The sequence below is a fragment of the Ostrinia furnacalis genome, unplaced genomic scaffold (assembly GCF_004193835.3).
Source record: "Ostrinia furnacalis isolate ACB-3 unplaced genomic scaffold, ASM419383v2 OfSCF7688, whole genome shotgun sequence".
NCBI classification, from domain to species: domain Eukaryota; kingdom Metazoa; phylum Arthropoda; class Insecta; order Lepidoptera; family Crambidae; genus Ostrinia; species Ostrinia furnacalis.
This window is the reverse complement of record NW_021137927.1, coordinates 92544-111141: the sequence shown is the minus strand read 5'-3', so window position 1 is coordinate 111141 and position 18598 is coordinate 92544. Positions and strand designations below refer to the sequence as shown.

Sequence of the window (18598 nt, the reverse complement as noted above, 5' to 3'; positions counted from 1 at the left end):
GATTCGAATTTCAAACACGTGTGTGTTCATACGACAGTCCATCCTTTGCGCTGCTTCTTCTCAGCACTGGCCTTTTTATTGTCCTGCAGCAGTGGTAGGGTTAATACTGGGACGTGTAAAAGTGCTTTTTAAAAGCCTACTTGCATAAATAATGAGTTTTATGAGTTGTTATAGTTTTAAGAAACTGAAATTCATACATTTTTCCTTTAAACTTACCCCTCGGTAAAGTTGAGTTCACTGACCTCCCCCGATATCATTGTTTTCAAAACACACTATATAATAATCACCAACTGTCAAAATGTCAACGACCTATTTCAACAACACCATCTGATCGAACTGTCGTTCAACCAGGTATTTGACCATTCAAAAAATCCGTTTACGTTCCTAATTTGAATTCAAAACGTTCTATTTACACTAAAAAATTGTTCTTTTTTGTTCAAAAAGTTCTAATTTTGAATGCAAAAGTCCGTTGTCGTTCGATTTTCGAATTTAAACGGACATCCGAACAGGATGGCATGTGACGACTGAATCGCGAATGATGAACTGTCAATGCGTGTTGATAAGAGCGTTATCAGTGACCTGCTTATTAGATTAGTTTCTTCAACTATTTGTTGATCGATGTGTGAACCGCGAGGGTTAAAATAGTATACACATGTACAGAGTGTACAGTCTTAAGATTTCTCAAAATCACCATGTTGTGGTTACCTACCTTCTTTCATCTCTGTCGTTAGGCCATTTACTTAGTCTCCACTGTAGACTGTAGAAACACGACTCTCTAATTTACCAGAGACAAATGGAGGATTTGACAAAACCTTTTGTCGTTGTGTGATGTCCAATGTTAATACAAATGTTTCTTTCTTTCTCTCACACTGGTTGAGGAGACCATATTAATATTTCTTACGATATCTAAGGGTTCGAGTGGTCTTATTCTACTGTGTCGAAACCAGAACGTATTTAATATAATAAGCGGCATGTGTCGTATTAATAGGATGGATTTGATTAAAGTATAATTATGAGGATGAGCTTACGATATTTTCAGAGCTTATAATAAATATCTAAGTAATTGTTTGTAGCCGCGTAGGTAAATAAGAAACTTTAGATTTGCACTGTCGCTTCTGTACTCAGTATAATGATTGTTTTAACATGCTGTGTGTAAAAGTGTTAAATATTTTGGCACTGTCTGTGTATTGTTGTAGATATAACAACCAGCTTGTGTTTCGAATGCAGACGAGCCTTTATCTAATAACTAACCATCAGCAATTATAGCATTTAAGGTTGAGGCACACTTGAGCGGTGCGGCGCTGCGCTGCGCGTCGTCGCGACTTCACAATACCGGCCCCATGAAGCTGAGAATGCCGCCCACGGCTATCAGCAATTTAGCATAGTCAGTCCGAAAAAAACTTCACAACGCATGAATATTTTAATAGCTTTTCTACTAGTGAATTTCCTTCTGCTATCTTATAAAGTCGCGCCAGACCCCCCTTTCCAGATCTAATGTTTGTGCCTGGTAGGTAATCAAATTGTCTCTATCTGTAGGACATGTAAATTAGAGTACTAGTAAAGTGAGTTAATGAGCGATAAAATCAGTGATATTTTGCATGATTTTTATCCAGATACTAGCTGACCCGGCGAACTTTGTTCCGCCTTAATGGCAATAAATAAGCAGACTTTTTTTATTTCGAACGGGTTAAAAAGTATTCTATGTCCTTCTCCTGGCTCTAGGGAGGTACCCTGACAATTTTCAGCTAAATCGGTTCAGCCGTTCTTGAGTTATAAGCGAAGTAACTAACACGACTTTCTTTTATATATGTCAACGTGAAATTGTGAACTTTGTCAGTTTATAATATAACGCGTTAGATTGTAAACTAACAGTGGGTTAGGTTAGGTTAGATTGTAATTTAACTACGTCAGATTATAAACTGACGGAATTCACAATTTTACGGTGACATATATATAGAAGATTTGTAGCGTAGTGCAGCGCCGCGCAGCATCGCACAAATGCGGTTGAACCTTTATGTATTACTCGATATTTGACCTATAACCTGTCTCCATGTGCTCTGCCCGACACATATCTAGCTACGCGTGACCAATGACCATAAACTCACGTAATCATTACGTTGATGATTATTTACTTAACTAGCTCTGCCCGCGAGTTCGTACGCGTTAAAGATCTTTTCATCCACGAAGACGCGCCCCACCATTCTTCCGCTAATGTGTGAGTGTTGTCGGTACACGCTAAATGATCCATGAGTGCACACGCACACTACAATAATGCCGCTCGGATTGCTCGGATCAAACTCCCCGCACTTCGCGCTTCCCTCGACCAAAAATTGGTGGATGAAACGATCTATAAAATAGTTTGAATAATATTTCCCGTTTTTGCTACATTTTTCTTTACTGTTCCGCTCCTATTGGCTGTAGGTGATGTTTATATCTTCCTCGATAAATGAGCTATCCAACATAAACAAGAATTTTTCAAATCGGACCAGTAGTTACTGAGATTAGCGCCTTCAACCAAACAAACAAACTCCTCAGCTTTATAATAATAAGTAAGTATAGATGTATCTCTATTGGTATTTGTATCCGTCATTTATTTTTAATCATTGTGATTAATAGATCTTTTATTGTAATTATTCCATCATTCATCATCAGGTCATTTAGTCTCCACTGCAGGAGCACGACACCGAACGCGATGGAGGACTGTTGTGGACGCCCTCTGCCCCATCTAGGGGACATAGGACCATAAGTCAAGTTTCAGCAAACGTGGTCGCCCCAAGCAAACTTGGCGGCGCACTGTAGCAGACGAGGCGAAGAAAATTGGCAAGACCTGGAGCGAGATCAAGCGCGAAGCTCAAGACCGAACGCGATGGACTGTTGTGGACGCCCTCTGCCCCATCTAGGGGACATAGGACCATAAGTCAAGTTTCAGCAAACGTGGTCGCCCCAAGCAAACTTGGCGGCGCACTGTAGCAGACGAGGCGAAGAAAATTGGCAAGACCTGGAGCGAGATCAAGCGCGAAGCTCAAGACCGAACGCGATGGACTGTTGTGGACGCCCTCTGCCCCATCTAGGGGACATAGGACCATAAGTCAAGTTTCAGCAAACGTGGTCGCCCCAAGCAAACTTGGCGGCGCACTGTAGCAGACGAGGCGAAGAAAATTGGCAAGACCTGGAGCGAGATCAAGCGCGAAGCTCAAGACCGAACGCGATGGACTGTTGTGGACGCCCTCTGCCCCATCTAGGGGACATAGGACCATAAGTCAAGTTTCAGCAAACGTGGTCGCCCCAAGCAAACTTGGCGGCGCACTGTAGCAGACGAGGCGAAGAAAATTGGCAAGACCTGGAGCGAGATCAAGCGCGAAGCTCAAGACCGAACGCGATGGACTGTTGTGGACGCCCTCTGCCCCATCTAGGGGACATAGGACCATAAGTCAAGTTTCAGCAAACGTGGTCGCCCCAAGCAAACTTGGCGGCGCACTGTAGCAGACGAGGCGAAGAAAATTGGCAAGACCTGGAGCGAGATCAAGCGCGAAGCTCAAGACCGAACGCGATGGACTGTTGTGGACGCCCTCTGCCCCATCTAGGGGACATAGGACCATAAGTCAAGTTTCAGCAAACGTGGTCGCCCCAAGCAAACTTGGCGGCGCACTGTAGCAGACGAGGCGAAGAAAATTGGCAAGACCTGGAGCGAGATCAAGCGCGAAGCTCAAGACCGAACGCGATGGACTGTTGTGGACGCCCTCTGCCCCATCTAGGGGACATAGGACCATAAGTCAAGTTTCAGCAAACGTGGTCGCCCCAAGCAAACTTGGCGGCGCACTGTAGCAGACGAGGCGAAGAAAATTGGCAAGACCTGGAGCGAGATCAAGCGCGAAGCTCAAGACCGAACGCGATGGACTGTTGTGGACGCCCTCTGCCCCATCTAGGGGACATAGGACCTTAAGTCAAGTAAGTCAAGCAGGAGCACGACCCTCTCAAATTTACCAGATGCTAATGAATAATATGGCCTACACCATTTTAACTGCCTCTGTGGTCTAGTGGTAAAATCACATGCCTCAAATCCAGAGGTCCCCGGTTTGATTCCCAGTAGGAGCATATTCTGCTTGGTTTGGTTGATACTGGCTAACTACTTACCATCTTGTCTAAAGCTGTCGCCATCATTTGTTAAAAGCATCGTGGTTTCGGCAGTTGGAGTTAAGATAGCGATAGGTATCCCATACCTCTGTGGTTGATGGACGTCCAGTCGTCCACTGCTGAACATAGGTCTCCCCCAATGATTTCCATAATGACCACCTGTTTTAGACCCAGAGGTCCCGGGTTCGATTCCCAGCTGGGGCAAGATTTTCTGCTCAGTTTAGTTGGTGGTGTAAGGTTTGTCTAAGTCCGTTAGCTTACTTAAGTCTGTCTCCATAACAACAATTTCTGGCAGTTGGAATAAAAAAAGGGACTATTCCCACCTCTCGTTCCCACCGCTGCATCTCCTGTGTAGCCAGGATCTACAGCTTGACCGCCAATAACCCAACCAGTGAAGGTCAAGTTTGTCCCGGGGGAAAGTTAAACTGTCACAAATTAATCAAAGAACATAGGAGGTAAGATAGCCAGTTCCTCTGTGGTTGTGGATTCAGGGTCAAGCTCGCTTCCACTTTCGGCCTGATTATCATTTTCCATCAGATGAGAGGCAGGCCAAGAGCTTCTTCGAATTGTTTATTACTAAGGCTGAGTTGCACCACCTAACTTTGACCGTAACTATGACGATAACCGGTGTGTTTTGTATGGAGTTTGACAGATTTTTGACGTTTATCAAAGTTAAAGATGGTGAAACCCAGCCTAAGACTATCAGCATGTGTAATCTAAAAACTGGTCGAGAATGCTTTAGTGCATTAAGTTCGCCTTATGTTCAAATTTATTTTGGCATGAAGTTTAAATAAATAAATAAATAAATAATCGTGATAATGGAACTTCATAATAATCTACAAATGTCTGGAATATTCATGTTTTAATGTCCTCCGTTGTATGTAACTCTATCAACTCTAATGGGCTTTTGTTAAACAATAATGAGGCAAAGGAACCAGGCAGATATGTAGGTCAACAGTTATCTAACAAAATAATCTATTCTAATATTATAGAATGAAAATAGTGACTGAGTCTCTTGCGCTGCTTCTTCTCAGCGCTGGCCCATTTATTGTCCTGAAACAGTGGTAGGGTTAATACTAGGACGTGTAAATGTGATTTTTTAAAGCCTACTTGCATAAATAAATGAGTTCTTTTTATCCACAACGAGGAAGCTCACCTGATGGTAAGTGACGATCAGGCCGAAGGTGGAAGCGAGCTTCACCCGGTATCCTTAACCACGGGGGAACTGGCTATCTTACCTCTCACCTAACCTAACCTTTGTTTGTCACCTGTCATCCGCATTGCAATGGAGGGAAGTCTAACCTTAATTTCGAACCTCCTATGTTCTTCTGATTAATTTCGTTGCGGGCCCAATGACAGTTTAACTTTCCCCCGGGACAAAATTGACCTTCATTGGTTAGGTTTTTATGGCGGTCAAGCTGTAGATCCCGGCTACACAGGAGTTGCAGTGGTGGGAACGAAAGGTGGGAATAGTCCCGTATCTTACCTCTAACTGCCGGAGTTTTGTGAGTTTTTTTCCAAAGTGTCGTCTGGAGTCCACTTGATCACCTGGGTGATCAAATCCAGGTGACCAAAGTAGAACAACTTGGTCAAATATCATGTCCGACATACACTCGACATCAAATAAATCGCACCTCCCGCGACAAGCACTTTCAAACGTGTGCATCCCCACTTCCTACCAATATTGGCACAATTTAAAAGCCTAGTTCTAAACTTCATTTCATTAAAGGAAAGATTTTGATCCCAAAAATGTGTCTCTAGAATGATCCAGAGTCACTTCTTCAAAATATAGGTAGTTACGCTTGAGCCAACTTTTATGGCTTTAAAACTGTTAAGCTGGGATTAATCGCTATCCATCTGTTAAAGAGGACACGTGTGATCATTATTTGGTTTTATAACCATACAATTTGGTCTAATTGATCCCAGAGATGAGCCCAAAGTGAGGTCTTTGTTTTTCTTAAGGGTATTTATTGGGCTTTCAAATAACACCAATATTGTTGGGGTACCATGATTGTGTCAGAAGAAAATCCTTAAAGTTCGCGTCGCGGAAGGTGCGGTTTATTTGATGTTGAGTGTAGTTAGTGTACCATTAATAATCTGTATGAACTTCTAGGGAGCGTTTTAGAGTAATGCGGTCCGGAGGAACCGCTCCGCTCCCTAGCAGTTCATACAGATCGGCTGTGCGGAGCGATCCGCACTGACAATCCGCGTGACACTAAAACTAGCCTAATATTATCAAGTACGTTGACCAAATTAATACACATCCAGATTCCAGGGGTTACGAGTTAGTGGGACAATACGTCGAGTGATGTCAGAATAAGATAGTGGTTACGCCACTTTGCCCTACATTCGAGAAAAGTTGTTGACCCCTTTTTAATAGTAATGTAAAAAATCTCTCAAAGCTATAGATAGGTATGTATGACTCTCCTTTCTTTGTGTTTTCTAGCGCTACTGTTTTATACATATTTTAGTATTGAATATACAGGAAATCTTTGAATGCAATTCTATTTCTTTTCGAAAATAAAGGAATGTTTTCTTTGACAAAAATGTTCTATCTACAATATTAAGAGTACTTTCCCTCCAGGTGGCATTACAAAATTCCACCCTGTATATATGACTCTCCTTTCTTTGTGTTTTCTAGCGTCTTTCTTTCATGACGAGATCGTTTGTTTTTTTCGGAATACCCTTTAGATTTTTATCATAGTTTTAAGATGGTATAGAAACTTTTTTCTTCAGGAAGATTTGAAATGGTCTCCTTTGTGTGTTGTCTGGACAAGACAGACAATTTTGTGTTTCTTCTCTATCTATTTCTATGTATCTATAGGTATTTGCTTATCTCTGAATTTTGCGTTTCTCCTGGGGTTTCTCTTAAGGCAAAATATTTTCTGATGTCTCTACGACACCAGTATGTATCAGGTTTTCAAGAAAACACGGGAATAATTTTAAAGATTTATAAAACATAATTTAAAAATATGGCATAATAATCAACTTAATGATATGGCTTCTTAGTACAAATTAATAGCAAGACCGACAGCACGTCAAGGTATCTTAATGATCATCATGTGGCTTAGTCTCACTGCAAGAGAACGACCCTCTCCAATTGACCAGAGGCAAATGGAGGATTTGTCCTACACTCCCCACGCTGGCCAGACGGGTTGGGGAGGCCTGATGCTCGCATATTTGTCCCTTAGTCCTCTTACGACATCTACTGGAAAAGTGGGGGTTGTTAGATTATTGTAGCAAAATTAAATAATTTGACGTGCTATCGACTTAACAATAAATAAATACAATTTAAACTTAATATAATATTTTAATACAATAAGGTAACTATAAATTAGGTAATTATCGTAACATCTTTGGCATTAAGATTTAATCATAGGTAACATTCAGCTAGGATAACCTTAAATTTTAATTTTAATCTTACATTAATTTTTAAATATTCTAAAACACGACTCATCATTTAGTCTACGTTACAAAAAACCGACGTAAGTGACGTAACGTGACTTCTGTGCGACGCGAATGTGACGCGAGTACGACGCGAACGCGACTTTACCTTCCCCGACAATAGGGTCAGGAAGGTAGGTGGTTAACTGATATAAATTTTATAGCAACCAGACTGCTGCCATCTGCTGGATGGCTTATTACAGGCGAGGGGGGCACTAGAGGATCCCTTGCAAGGATACATAAAACCCCGAAGGAATGCCATACATTTCTGGTTAAGGAGGGACTGCTGGAATCACCCCTGCGAGTGCCTATATCATAGCAATTATCTAAGTCATTCTCTAAGTCCATGGCACCTTTTAGAATCTTTAGGAGTGATCTTGGCGGAGGTTTGAACAATGCACGCTTGGAGTGGAAGGCATTTGGTTTAGGCGACTCCAGCCCCCATATGATGCCCTTCAAGTCTCTTCAAGGGTCAAATGATTCCTATGCGGCGATCTTATGGCCCAAAGCAGCAGCAGTGCTTTTAATCCAGCGTATATAAGACGCTACCCTGGTATAAACACCAGGCCGCGCGCGCCGGGCACATCCAGACCCCCAAGATACAACGCCGTGTAACTGCCAGCGGTTAGACGGCTTGCAGGCTAAAGGCCCGCCGGAATCGCCTCGGCAAGCGTCCACACCCCCTGAGAGGACTCCTGGAAGAAAATTGACATTTATGAAAGTAAGTATGGATCTAGGAGTGGGCAAATGGGGGCGCCTGGCTAATCAAAGGCATGAGCGACATTTTTTAGGTGTCTCAAACGCTGGGTTGCCGCAATAAAATTTTTCCCCAGTTAGAAAAAAACGTAGATCCGTGACTGTATGAAAGACGGGATATCATTACCCCTTCTGTGATCTCGTGGTAAGGCAGGTTTTTATACCTGGGACTAACACCTCAGACTTTTGAGGTTCGATTCACAGTGGGGGCAAAACATTTATGAAAGACTAGGTAGTTACTCCTCCTATGTGCTTCTGATTAATTTCGTTGCGGGTCTAATGACAGTTTAACTTTTCCCCGGGACAAACTTGACCTTCACTGGTTGGGTTATTGGCGGTCAAGCTGTAGATCCTAGCTACACAGGAGTTGCAGCGGTGGCGGTGGGAACGAGAGGTGGGATTTTTTTTTTTTTTTTTTTTTTTTTTTTTTTTTTTTTTTTTTTTTTTTTTTTTTTTTTTTTTTTTTTTTTTTTTTTTTTTTTTTTTTTTTTTTTTTTTTTTTTTTTTTTTTTTTTTTTTTTTTTTTTTTTTTTTTTTTTTTTTTTTTTTTTTTTTTTTTTTTTTTTTTTTTTTTTTTTTTTTTTTTTTTTTTTTTTTTTTTTTTTTTTTTTTTTTTTTTTTTTTTTTTTTTTTTTTTTTTTTTTTTTTTTTTTTTTTTTTTTTTTTTTTTTTTTTTTTTTTTTTTTTTTTTTTTTTTTTTTTTTTTTTTTTTTTTTTTTTTTTTTTTTTTTTTTTTTTTTTTTTTTTTTTTTTTTTTTTTTTTTTTTTTTTTTTTTTTTTTTTTTTTTTTTTTTTTTTTTTTTTTTTTTTTTTTTTTTTTTTTTTTTTTTTTTTTTTTTTTTTTTTTTTTTTTTTTTTTTTTTTTTTTTTTTTTTTTTTTTTTTTTTTTTTTTTTTTTTTTTTTTTTTTTTTTTTTTTTTTTTTTTTTTTTTTTTTTTTTTTTTTTATGCTAGACAAGGCAGGTATTTGACCGCAATCGCACCTGGTGTTAAGTATTAGAATAGGGGATATTATTTACTTATCTAACTTTATACTTACCAGCACAGATCATAGAGTCCAATATCGCTTGCTGTCTTCCACCCAGCACTTGGTTCTTCCTACAAGTGGCCAGATCCAGCACTGGTACTGAAGCCGCTCTCAAGACTGGTGCAAAGGATTCTGTGCTTTCTGAAAATGAACATAAAACTTAGATTAAAACAAACTGTAGACTGAATTTTTCAAGCGGGTCTGATCAAAAATAGGTAAAAATTAAAAATACGCTATTTTTAATTTCTTGCTAATAACATTATTAGCAAGTCAAGGTGCTGGAATGTTATTATTTGTGGCCTTAATATTACCACTGAATATCCTGCACTGAAGTATTCAACCATAACTCCTATTGATGAAACATTGCTGTGCCAATATCATTAGGCTTCAATACAATACATATTCTATAAGTTACTTGCAACAGTTGCAACTTTGTAAGTGATTATTGCCGCCCATAGACACCCGTAGCTCCTCATGGGAGTTACAGGTGCATTGCCAGCTTTTCTCTTCAAATCGTTTACCATTTCCCAACACTCATAGATAGTCTAGAAAAATAGAAGACCGAGCAAACGAAAAGAGACATTAAAACTAAGTGCTTAAGGCTTACCTGCTTGATATCCCCAACCACTCACAGCACACCACCTCCCAGCGCTGGCATCGCGTTCCTCCGGCAGACATATGGGCCGCACGTGGGTATTGAACTGCACCCCGGATCCAGCTCGGGATACCACCACTAGTGCTATGTCGTTGCTGTGGGGACCATCTGAAAAACACAGCCGGTTGCTGAATAAGAAATATGGATAATTCCTTATCATCATCATCATCATCAGGTCATTTATGAACTAAGAGCCCGTAAACTGTAGATCTGCGCATGCTCTCAACAAGATCTTTGGACCATCATGAAGTTTGGTTCACCGTGGCTTGGGCAGCTGCCCTAAAATGCGTGGCAAGACGTTGGAAAAGTCTAAACTGTCTGGCTGATGATGAAACAATAATATTATTGGTATTAAAATCTGCGTTTACTTCACAATATTTGGTATTTGGAAGAAACTAAAAAAATACTTCATACCAATGGATTAACCAATTGAATTTTTTGAGTAAAAGGTAAGCAATTTGTTCGTTCGCTTCAGCCAAATGACGTCAACTAAAGGACAAAGGCCTTCCCTAAGGATTTCCACAGTGACCTGCGCTGCCCGCATCCAGGTACTTCCCAAGACCTTCGCCAGATCGTCGGTAATCAATTACAGAGATTTAGAGGCGAATGTGGAAATTATTGAGGGAGGCCCATGTTCAGCAGTAGACGTCCTGTGGGTGAGATAATGATGACGATGATGTATTAATTACTCACTCTTCCTAAAATCCGGGTGCGGCACCACCTTCTCCGCCAAGAACCGGTTCTCGTGCTTGTCCTGGAACTTCAGCCGGTGTTCGCCCACCACCAGCCGGATGTGGTCGAGTTGCAGCGGTTGCTGCAAGCAGAAAGAGCTGAGAGCCCGCGGCTACAGCGGTTATCCTATTCTATCTTATGCTACGGTCTCCTTATGGGTACCTAATTATTGTTTGTTATGGCCAAGGTGAGCTCGGCCAAGGACCCTTTTGTGCGTAGCGGCTGGGAAGGCGCCGGAGCACATTCTGAGGGCAAAAAACTGTCCCCAGCCGCCGCAAAAGCCTAAGTCGGTGCCACAGAATGGCACAGCGGCTAACCTCATGGAGGTGGACACGGGGGTATCCGCCTCCAGTCGTAAAAAAAGGGACGTAGTCCACCCACAAGGTAGACCGACGACATCATAAAAGTAGCAGGGAAGCGCTGGACGCAGGCCGCTACCAATCGATCAACATGGAAAGCATTGGGGGAGGCCTATGTTCAGCAGTGGACGTCCCATGGCTGGAATGATGATGAGGATGATTGTTTGTTAACACACAAATTATACACATTTAAGCATTATACTGAAGTTGGTATAAAAGTCGTGAGAAAGTATGAAACGAACAGACTTTCTGTGCCAGATTGAAAAGGGATGAAGGGATATAGCCGTGATCTTCTGATCCTACCTAAAAGAACCTTTAGTTATTTGTATCATTAGTATTGAGAATGCCGCTTTTATAATCGGATAATGGGCAGGTGCTTGATTTTTGCTATGATTTTACTTCAAATAATTTAATTAACTTTAATTTTAAAGAATTTACAAGACTAATAAAAAAGTCGGTCTATAGAAGCACTATAGGATCGAGGGTTCTGTACAATAATGAGTTTCATTTTCTCTTAGTGATCCTATGTTTCTGTATTTTTCTTTGAAGTACGGAAACCTTAAACGACCATAATATTTGGTACAACTGTCTAGCCATCACAGTTCAGCATACCACTAACCTTGTCAAAACAGTGGGCCGCCGACAGCACCAGACGTTCAGCGATCACAGCGCCCCCGCAGTGGTGCTCGAAGTTTAGGTTATCCACGTTCAGCATCTGTATCTCCACCTGGAATATGATTACATACTCTTTAGGGGCTAAATCAGTTTTCCTACTAGTTAGTTTTTCCAAGAACTAGGTAATGTCCGTTGAGCAGAAAAGTTTTCAAGTGGGACGGGACTATAATATTCTTCTGATTATTTTCGTTGCGGGCCCAATGACAGCTTAACTTTCCCCAGGACACACTTGACCTTCACTGGTTGGGTTATTGGTGGTCAAGCTGTAGATCCTGACTACACAGGAGTTGCAGCGGTGGGAACGAGAGATGAGAATAGTCCCGTAAGTGGAACGGGAAAGACGGAATGCAGGCAGTTCCCCACTCGGTGGACAGATGATCTAGTGGTGGTAAGTGCCAGGATTCAGGCAGTATAGGATTGGTTGCTGACGTTGCTGTGGAAATACTTGAGCTTGTTGTACAGTCAGCGTGAAAAAGTTCGTAACCCCCAAAGTAGCTAAAAAGTTCGCAACACGTGTTGTCAATGTGCAAGCAACGTCTATAAGGTGTAAGGAAAAAACGTAAATACTACTAGACTAGTGAAATTGAATTAAAAAAAAACTGAACATTTTACATTATTTTGAAACTGTATCTGACATGCTGTAGTTATATTAAAAGATTAGATTGACTGCCATGACACATTCTTTATGTTTTATTGCAAAACCGCACTTTTATTACATGCATAAGCCACTGTATTTATCTTTTTGTGCCATACTTTAAAATCTGCACAATAATCATTGACATGATAACATCCATTAACAAGATGCATCGAATCATGCGCAGATCGATGTTGTAACTTAATCGATCCTTCGAGCCGGCCTACAAAGAGGTTACATCACTTCAACTTCGACACACGGCTTTTTGTGGGTTCCGTACAATATAATTTTTAAATTTTTATAAATATTAACTTCGATGACTCTACATTTTAAAGTAAAAAATCTTTGCATCATTTAAAGTAAATTAAAATTATAATCAAAAGATTAAAACAGTATTTAGTCCAGCCAACAAAGTTCTATAGATAGAAATGCGTGGAACACTGTTTCTCACTTCGCGACTTCATTTTAGAATAGTTAGGAGAACATATCACAAGTCCCTGCCCTTAGCCCTTGAGCCGGCGGAGAGGGTGGGTTTTTCTCATAAGTCTCAGAAACTATGCGACCCAGAAACATTCGACCACTATTAACCAAAAAAAAGCTGGAGATATTTTATCTTTACCACATGTCGAAAAAAAATTACTTTGTGTTCTACTGGTATCTGGTAGAGATTATCAATTTGGCTTAAGTTTTAGTGTGTTCCTTTAGCAAATACATTTTACTAACTTAAATCTAGAATATTTATCATTAGGGTCAATAAATTCATTATACCAACGGACCCCCAAAAACCGGTTCGAAGGAGGTTGCATAAAAAAGGCGGGAAACAAAAGAAAATCGATTGCTCACGAGTGAAAGTTCGAGGACAATGCGCTTCAATAACCAAGATGGCGGTCATCTGTCAAAGTGACGCGCGCACGTGCATTGTTTTGGCGGGAACTTTTTAACTGACGGCTGACTGCATTGACTGCACTTTGGTTTTATAATGGTTTTTTAATTGCGGGTCGACTTCCTATTATGAGATTTTATGGCTTTTTAAATGCCAAGAAGATGTGACATAAAAGTTAGTAACAGTACCTACGAGTTAGGGAATTTTTCTTCTTCTCGTAATTCCTTAGGGTGGTCGACAAACTACAACGTCATTAAATGAAATCAAATCATTATTTGCATTTATTTAGGTTGAGTGTGAGAGTGCATTTTGTTTGTGAACTTCAACGCATTATAACTTCGTAACTAGGTACTTGTTTCATTGACAAATCTGAAAACTATATGCTTTGACCAACTACACTGTATCTCTATGCAATTTATGTATTTGTATGCATTTGTTTGTTTTCTGAATAAAACAAAATAAACAAAAATATACGAGTCCAATATTTTTTGAGAACGTAATTGAAGGACTAAAAGTTTTTTTTTATTTGTAAAAGAAAGTCCCCACATTCCAACCACAGGAAGTTAATTTTTCACAATAGGTATTTAAAGTAGGTGTTGAAAACATCTGAAAGTAACTAAAAGTTAATTATTCCTGACCTTACTTCCACTTTCAAATCTACATCGACACACTTATGCAAATAAATCATTGTTAAAAAGTAAACAAAAAAAAAATTCTTGCATCATTTGATCATTAAAGGATCTTAACCGTATCAACTCGAGGCGGTCAGTATTCTTTGTATGAAACTCCATACTGCAACGCACACTAATCCGCACCGTAACGTAAACGCCTCGCCTCGCGGTTGACACGCGAAAGGCGATGACAGCTCGCGAAAAGCAATACGGTGTTGATCCCTTTCCGAGTTGATAAGTCTGCTACAACCTTTAGTCTTCACTGCAGGAGTACGACCCTCTCTGATTGACCAGAGGCAAATGGAGGATTTGTCCTACACTCCCCACGCTGGCCAGACGGGCTGGGGAGGCCTGATGTTTGCATATTTGTCCCTTAGTCGCCTTTTATGAAATCTTTTTAATGGCAATGTATTATTTACTAATCAAATGATCCATTCAATTTATAGTTATAATAGACGACCTTCGTTTCTGTTCTTAGACGGTCAAGTTCAAGACCGAATCGAAACCGTAAGTCAATAGTTCGATTAAAGTTTAACGCACGCACGACAACAACTCAACGCTACTCTACATGTGGTATCTTAACGAATTATAAACATAGGTTCTACGTGTAACGTATCAAAAAGTTAACTAACTCTACCTTTTTAAAACCAATTTAATTCAGTTTAATATTTTTTTTAGTCGCATCTCAGAATTTTTGTTAAATAACTTGAAAAATCGAATTGCGTATTACAATTAATTGCTTAGAGCAGTCGCCTGGCAAGCGGAAGATCGTGGGTTCGATTCCCGCTTTAGGCAATTTGATTTGATTAAATCATCATTAGCATCATTCCAGCCACAGGACGTCCACTGCTGAACATAGGCCTCCCCCAATGACTTCCACATCGCACGGTTGGTAGCGGCCTGTATCCAGCGCCTTCCTGCTACCTTTATCAGGTCGTCTCGTCAGGTTTTGATTAAATAGTGACTGAGTTTCTTGCGCTGCTTGCTTTTTAAAAGCCTACTTACAAAAATAAAATGAGTTTTTATTTACCGCCACACCGAAGTTTTTCAGGCTTAAAATGAAAAAAAAAATTAAAATAAAAAGTCTTACCTGCCAAGGAAAGGCTCCGTAAGGAGTTTCAGTGCCCCCTACAATCTTCCCTGTCCTCCTTGGATTAAAATCCACTGTCCTTGTCCCACATTGGACCTTCTCTGTCTTGTCAGGATTCTTTATAGAGTTCTGATTGAAATAATTAGTTGAAAAACTACTAAAAGCCTTCGAAGGCCGCGTTCTGTTCCTATAATACTCCATGTGGTTTACTGTGTTTAAATAAACTTCTCCGCATACTGTATTTATCAGCATAAAAATTACGAAAATCATTTTTAATTTTTCACAGCGCACCAAAATCACTCTTATTCCTTATTTATGGCCAGCTAAAATCACTCTTAAAAATATTTTCACTCGATTTTTTATCTGTCACTTTTTTTTAAGCACGTGTGCGCGATCGCACTTCCAAAATCGGAATGAAGTATGAGCGATGGTCAAATTGTTTTTTTAACTCGCTACAAATAGTGACACACGCGATAATGTGGGTCACTAGATCAATCTTGAGATGCATCGAACAATTGTTCGCGGTTTTAAGAACTCCTTTATGGGATTCAATTGAAAAATGATTGTTTTTGTCCTTGTCTTTGTAAATTGTCAAGAGAGAGTGAAAGAGTGATGAGGTGATTCACTTCGGATCTCCTCTCACTGATTAACAATGAATGCAGTTTGGTGACATGCTTTGTGGTGTTGTTTGCGAGTTCAAAACATGGGTACCTACCTACTTTTTTTAATTTTCTAAGGTACAAACACAATTAATTCATTCGTTCAGCCAAATGACGGACAAAGGCCTCCCCCAAGTATTTCTATAACGAACGGTCCTGCGTTGCCTGGTACCAGGCTCGTCCCGGGACCATCACCAGATCGTCGGTCCACCTTGTGGAAGGCCTGCCCTACAAATAATTCATTTTGCAGGAAAATACATTAGAGAAAAAGAAAAACCGTTTTCTTTCCATATTTTTTCAGTAATGACGGAAGTATGAAAAATGAATCCTACCTAAAAAGACCGTTACTACTTGACTGTAGTAAGCATTAGTTAATAAAAATATCCATGAAACGTCATTTTTTTCTTTGACACACTTTGACATTCGGTGTCATACCTAATTTCATTTATTTTTTACTTAAAATCTTTATTAGACACACAAAAATTGAAGAACAAAATGCGATCTTAATACTTGTGCCATTCTCTACAACTTAACCTTTGGGCCAAACAAAAAATAGAGAAAATTTCATGACTGCCATAGGCGTGTGTTGGGGGAGGCCTATGTTCAGCAGTGGACGTCCTGTGGCTGAAATGATGAATATGATGATGATAGGCGTCTGACATAGCTTCTCTTGGGACCAATCTTTGACACACATACCGTCTGTACCCCATTTCCGAGCACAATGTCATGTGCCAGCTTATCTGGGTACGAGCCTTTATTGTTAGTTTTCCGATGATCTTGCATTTTTCTTCGTTAAGGCGCATTTTCTGTATAAATTGGGTCAGAAAAATGAAAATTCAAAAATGTGTTAAGTTTTTTGACTTTTCATTTAAAATGTTTTTTTTAAATGAATTAAATATTTGAAAGTATTATCCCATGATCCCCAAGCCTCCTCAACTGGCCCTTTCCCCGTCTGGCTAACGTGGGGAGAATAGGCCAAATCCTCCCATTGGCCTCTACGAATACTACGAAATTAGAGAGGGTCGTGCTTCTTCATAAGTGCCACTTGTGGTCTAAACTGAATAAATATTTTTGATTTTGATTTTGATTTGCAATGAAAACGAAATATTGACGATGATGATGATGAAAGCACTACGAGTAGGTACCTATTTACATCTTCGTCTAAGTATTCAATTTAGAATTTTGAAAGAAAAAACTATTCTAACTCTAAATACTTTCCCACTAGGTGGACCGACGATCTGGATCAGGAGGTGCCTGGATGCGGGCAGCGCAGGACCGGTCTTTGTGGAAATCCTTGGGGGATGGATGCCTTTGCCCAGCAGTGGACGTCTTTCGGCTGAAACGAACGAGCGAACTCAAAATATTTACTTTTTTTCCACCCTAGGGTGCAACCAATTCCTATGCAAAAGATAATAACTATTCTTTCCGTATGGACTAAAATTCAAATCAAATAAAGTTTTTTGACGTAGGAGACATTCCGTTTTCTGCGTTGCGGGATCCTGGATTACTGGATCCCACAAAACTGGACGTGGGAACAAGCCCTAACCGTTCACGTCATACATAAATCAAAAACTCAAAACTGCGCATATTCCACAAGACCAAAGTCCGATTCCTACATAAACTACGATAGCGAAGCCTTAATGCCCCACTTTCAGTTATTTATTGAAATTACCACGATAACGCCGTAACTTTGACCCATAATGTGTGCAAAGGACACAGGTGTTGCTGTACAGATAGCAGAAATTTTGCACGCATTTTAGTTTTAGTCTTGCTAGTTGAGCTCTTTATTCAAAACTTTGACCCAAGACAGTATTTGTAAGGTCATACGAATTATTTTGCAGCACCCCTTTTGAGCAATCACAATTTGTTATTTTTAATGACTATGGTGAACCCTTGTCAATTTGGGCTCTGAATTGCACGGATTTTAGACTTGCTATTATTTTCGTTCTTTTCAGCCAAATGACATCCACTGCTGGACATAGGCCTCCCCCAAGGTTTTTGCTCAATGGACAGTCCTGCGCCGCCCGCATCCAGGTTCTTCCCGCGACCTTTACCAGATCGTCGCACAGTGGTCCCGATTTAATAAAACATGGACATTGATGCTAGAGGCACGAAATTTTTTTTGATGGTTACTGCTATGATAACTAATAAGGCAAAAAAATATTACAATCCTACGACGTCTATTTCGTAGTAAAAAAATATATATACATATTTTTTGTATGGAAGAAATTACGTTTCTGTCAATTTTTCGAAATTCTTTAACGATGTCAAAATGCCGATCACACATGTTATAAAACAAGTGATTCTGAGTATTTCATGCGAAGATACTTGTCACTTATCTCTGCGTACTTTTGAGTTATCGAGGGTTGAAAAATCGATTTTTTTATATTAAATATTTCCACGAAAAATTGCCAGAATTAAATAAAAAAAAAATAAGGGAAATACTAAATACAAAGTTGTATGTATAGGTCCGCTGGTCGTCAAAAAGTAGCTTATACGAGAGGTTGCCCAATTTACAATATGTCCATCATTGATAACTCACACAAATATCGTCTTTCTCTGAAGGATAACAAGTTTTTTTTGTTTCCAGAAGCTCTTGATAGGATGGAAGCCCATAAATACTCTCTGAAGCGAGAATGAATCTCAAATTGCGATATTGCCATTTTGACAAATTACATGATGTAACTAGCGCTAACGTTTATCTTCAGGTAGACACAGTTTTAAGTTAAAAGATTGTCTACTATTTCACACTGTTCTTCGTTTTGGAACAGTTCTTTGATTATAGGTAGTCGCTAATTTCGTTTTGTTAGACTCTTTCAGTTTAGCACATAAAGCGTAAACTAATTCCTCCTCAGAATGATCTAAAAGTGTTAGAGAGCG

The 18598-nt window shown here is 39.7% G+C and overlaps 1 protein-coding gene across 1 annotated transcript in view; it reads right to left on the bottom strand.

Annotated features, from left to right (window-relative positions):
* Window positions 1-8003: 8003 nt before the first annotated feature.
* LOC114365944 (trypsin) overlaps window positions 8004-18598 on the bottom strand; it is a 12281-nt gene continuing 1686 nt past the window's right edge. The window contains exons 2-7 of the mRNA XM_028322672.1: window positions 15060-15367; window positions 11726-11833; window positions 10709-10829; window positions 9968-10123; window positions 9373-9501; window positions 8004-8273 (exon numbers count right to left, since the gene is read on the bottom strand). Of these exons, the coding sequence (XP_028178473.1) occupies window positions 8062-8273; window positions 9373-9501; window positions 9968-10123; window positions 10709-10829; window positions 11726-11833; window positions 15060-15367 (1034 nt within the window). The 3' untranslated portion in view covers window positions 8004-8061. The remainder of the gene's footprint in view (window positions 8274-9372; window positions 9502-9967; window positions 10124-10708; window positions 10830-11725; window positions 11834-15059; window positions 15368-18598) is intronic.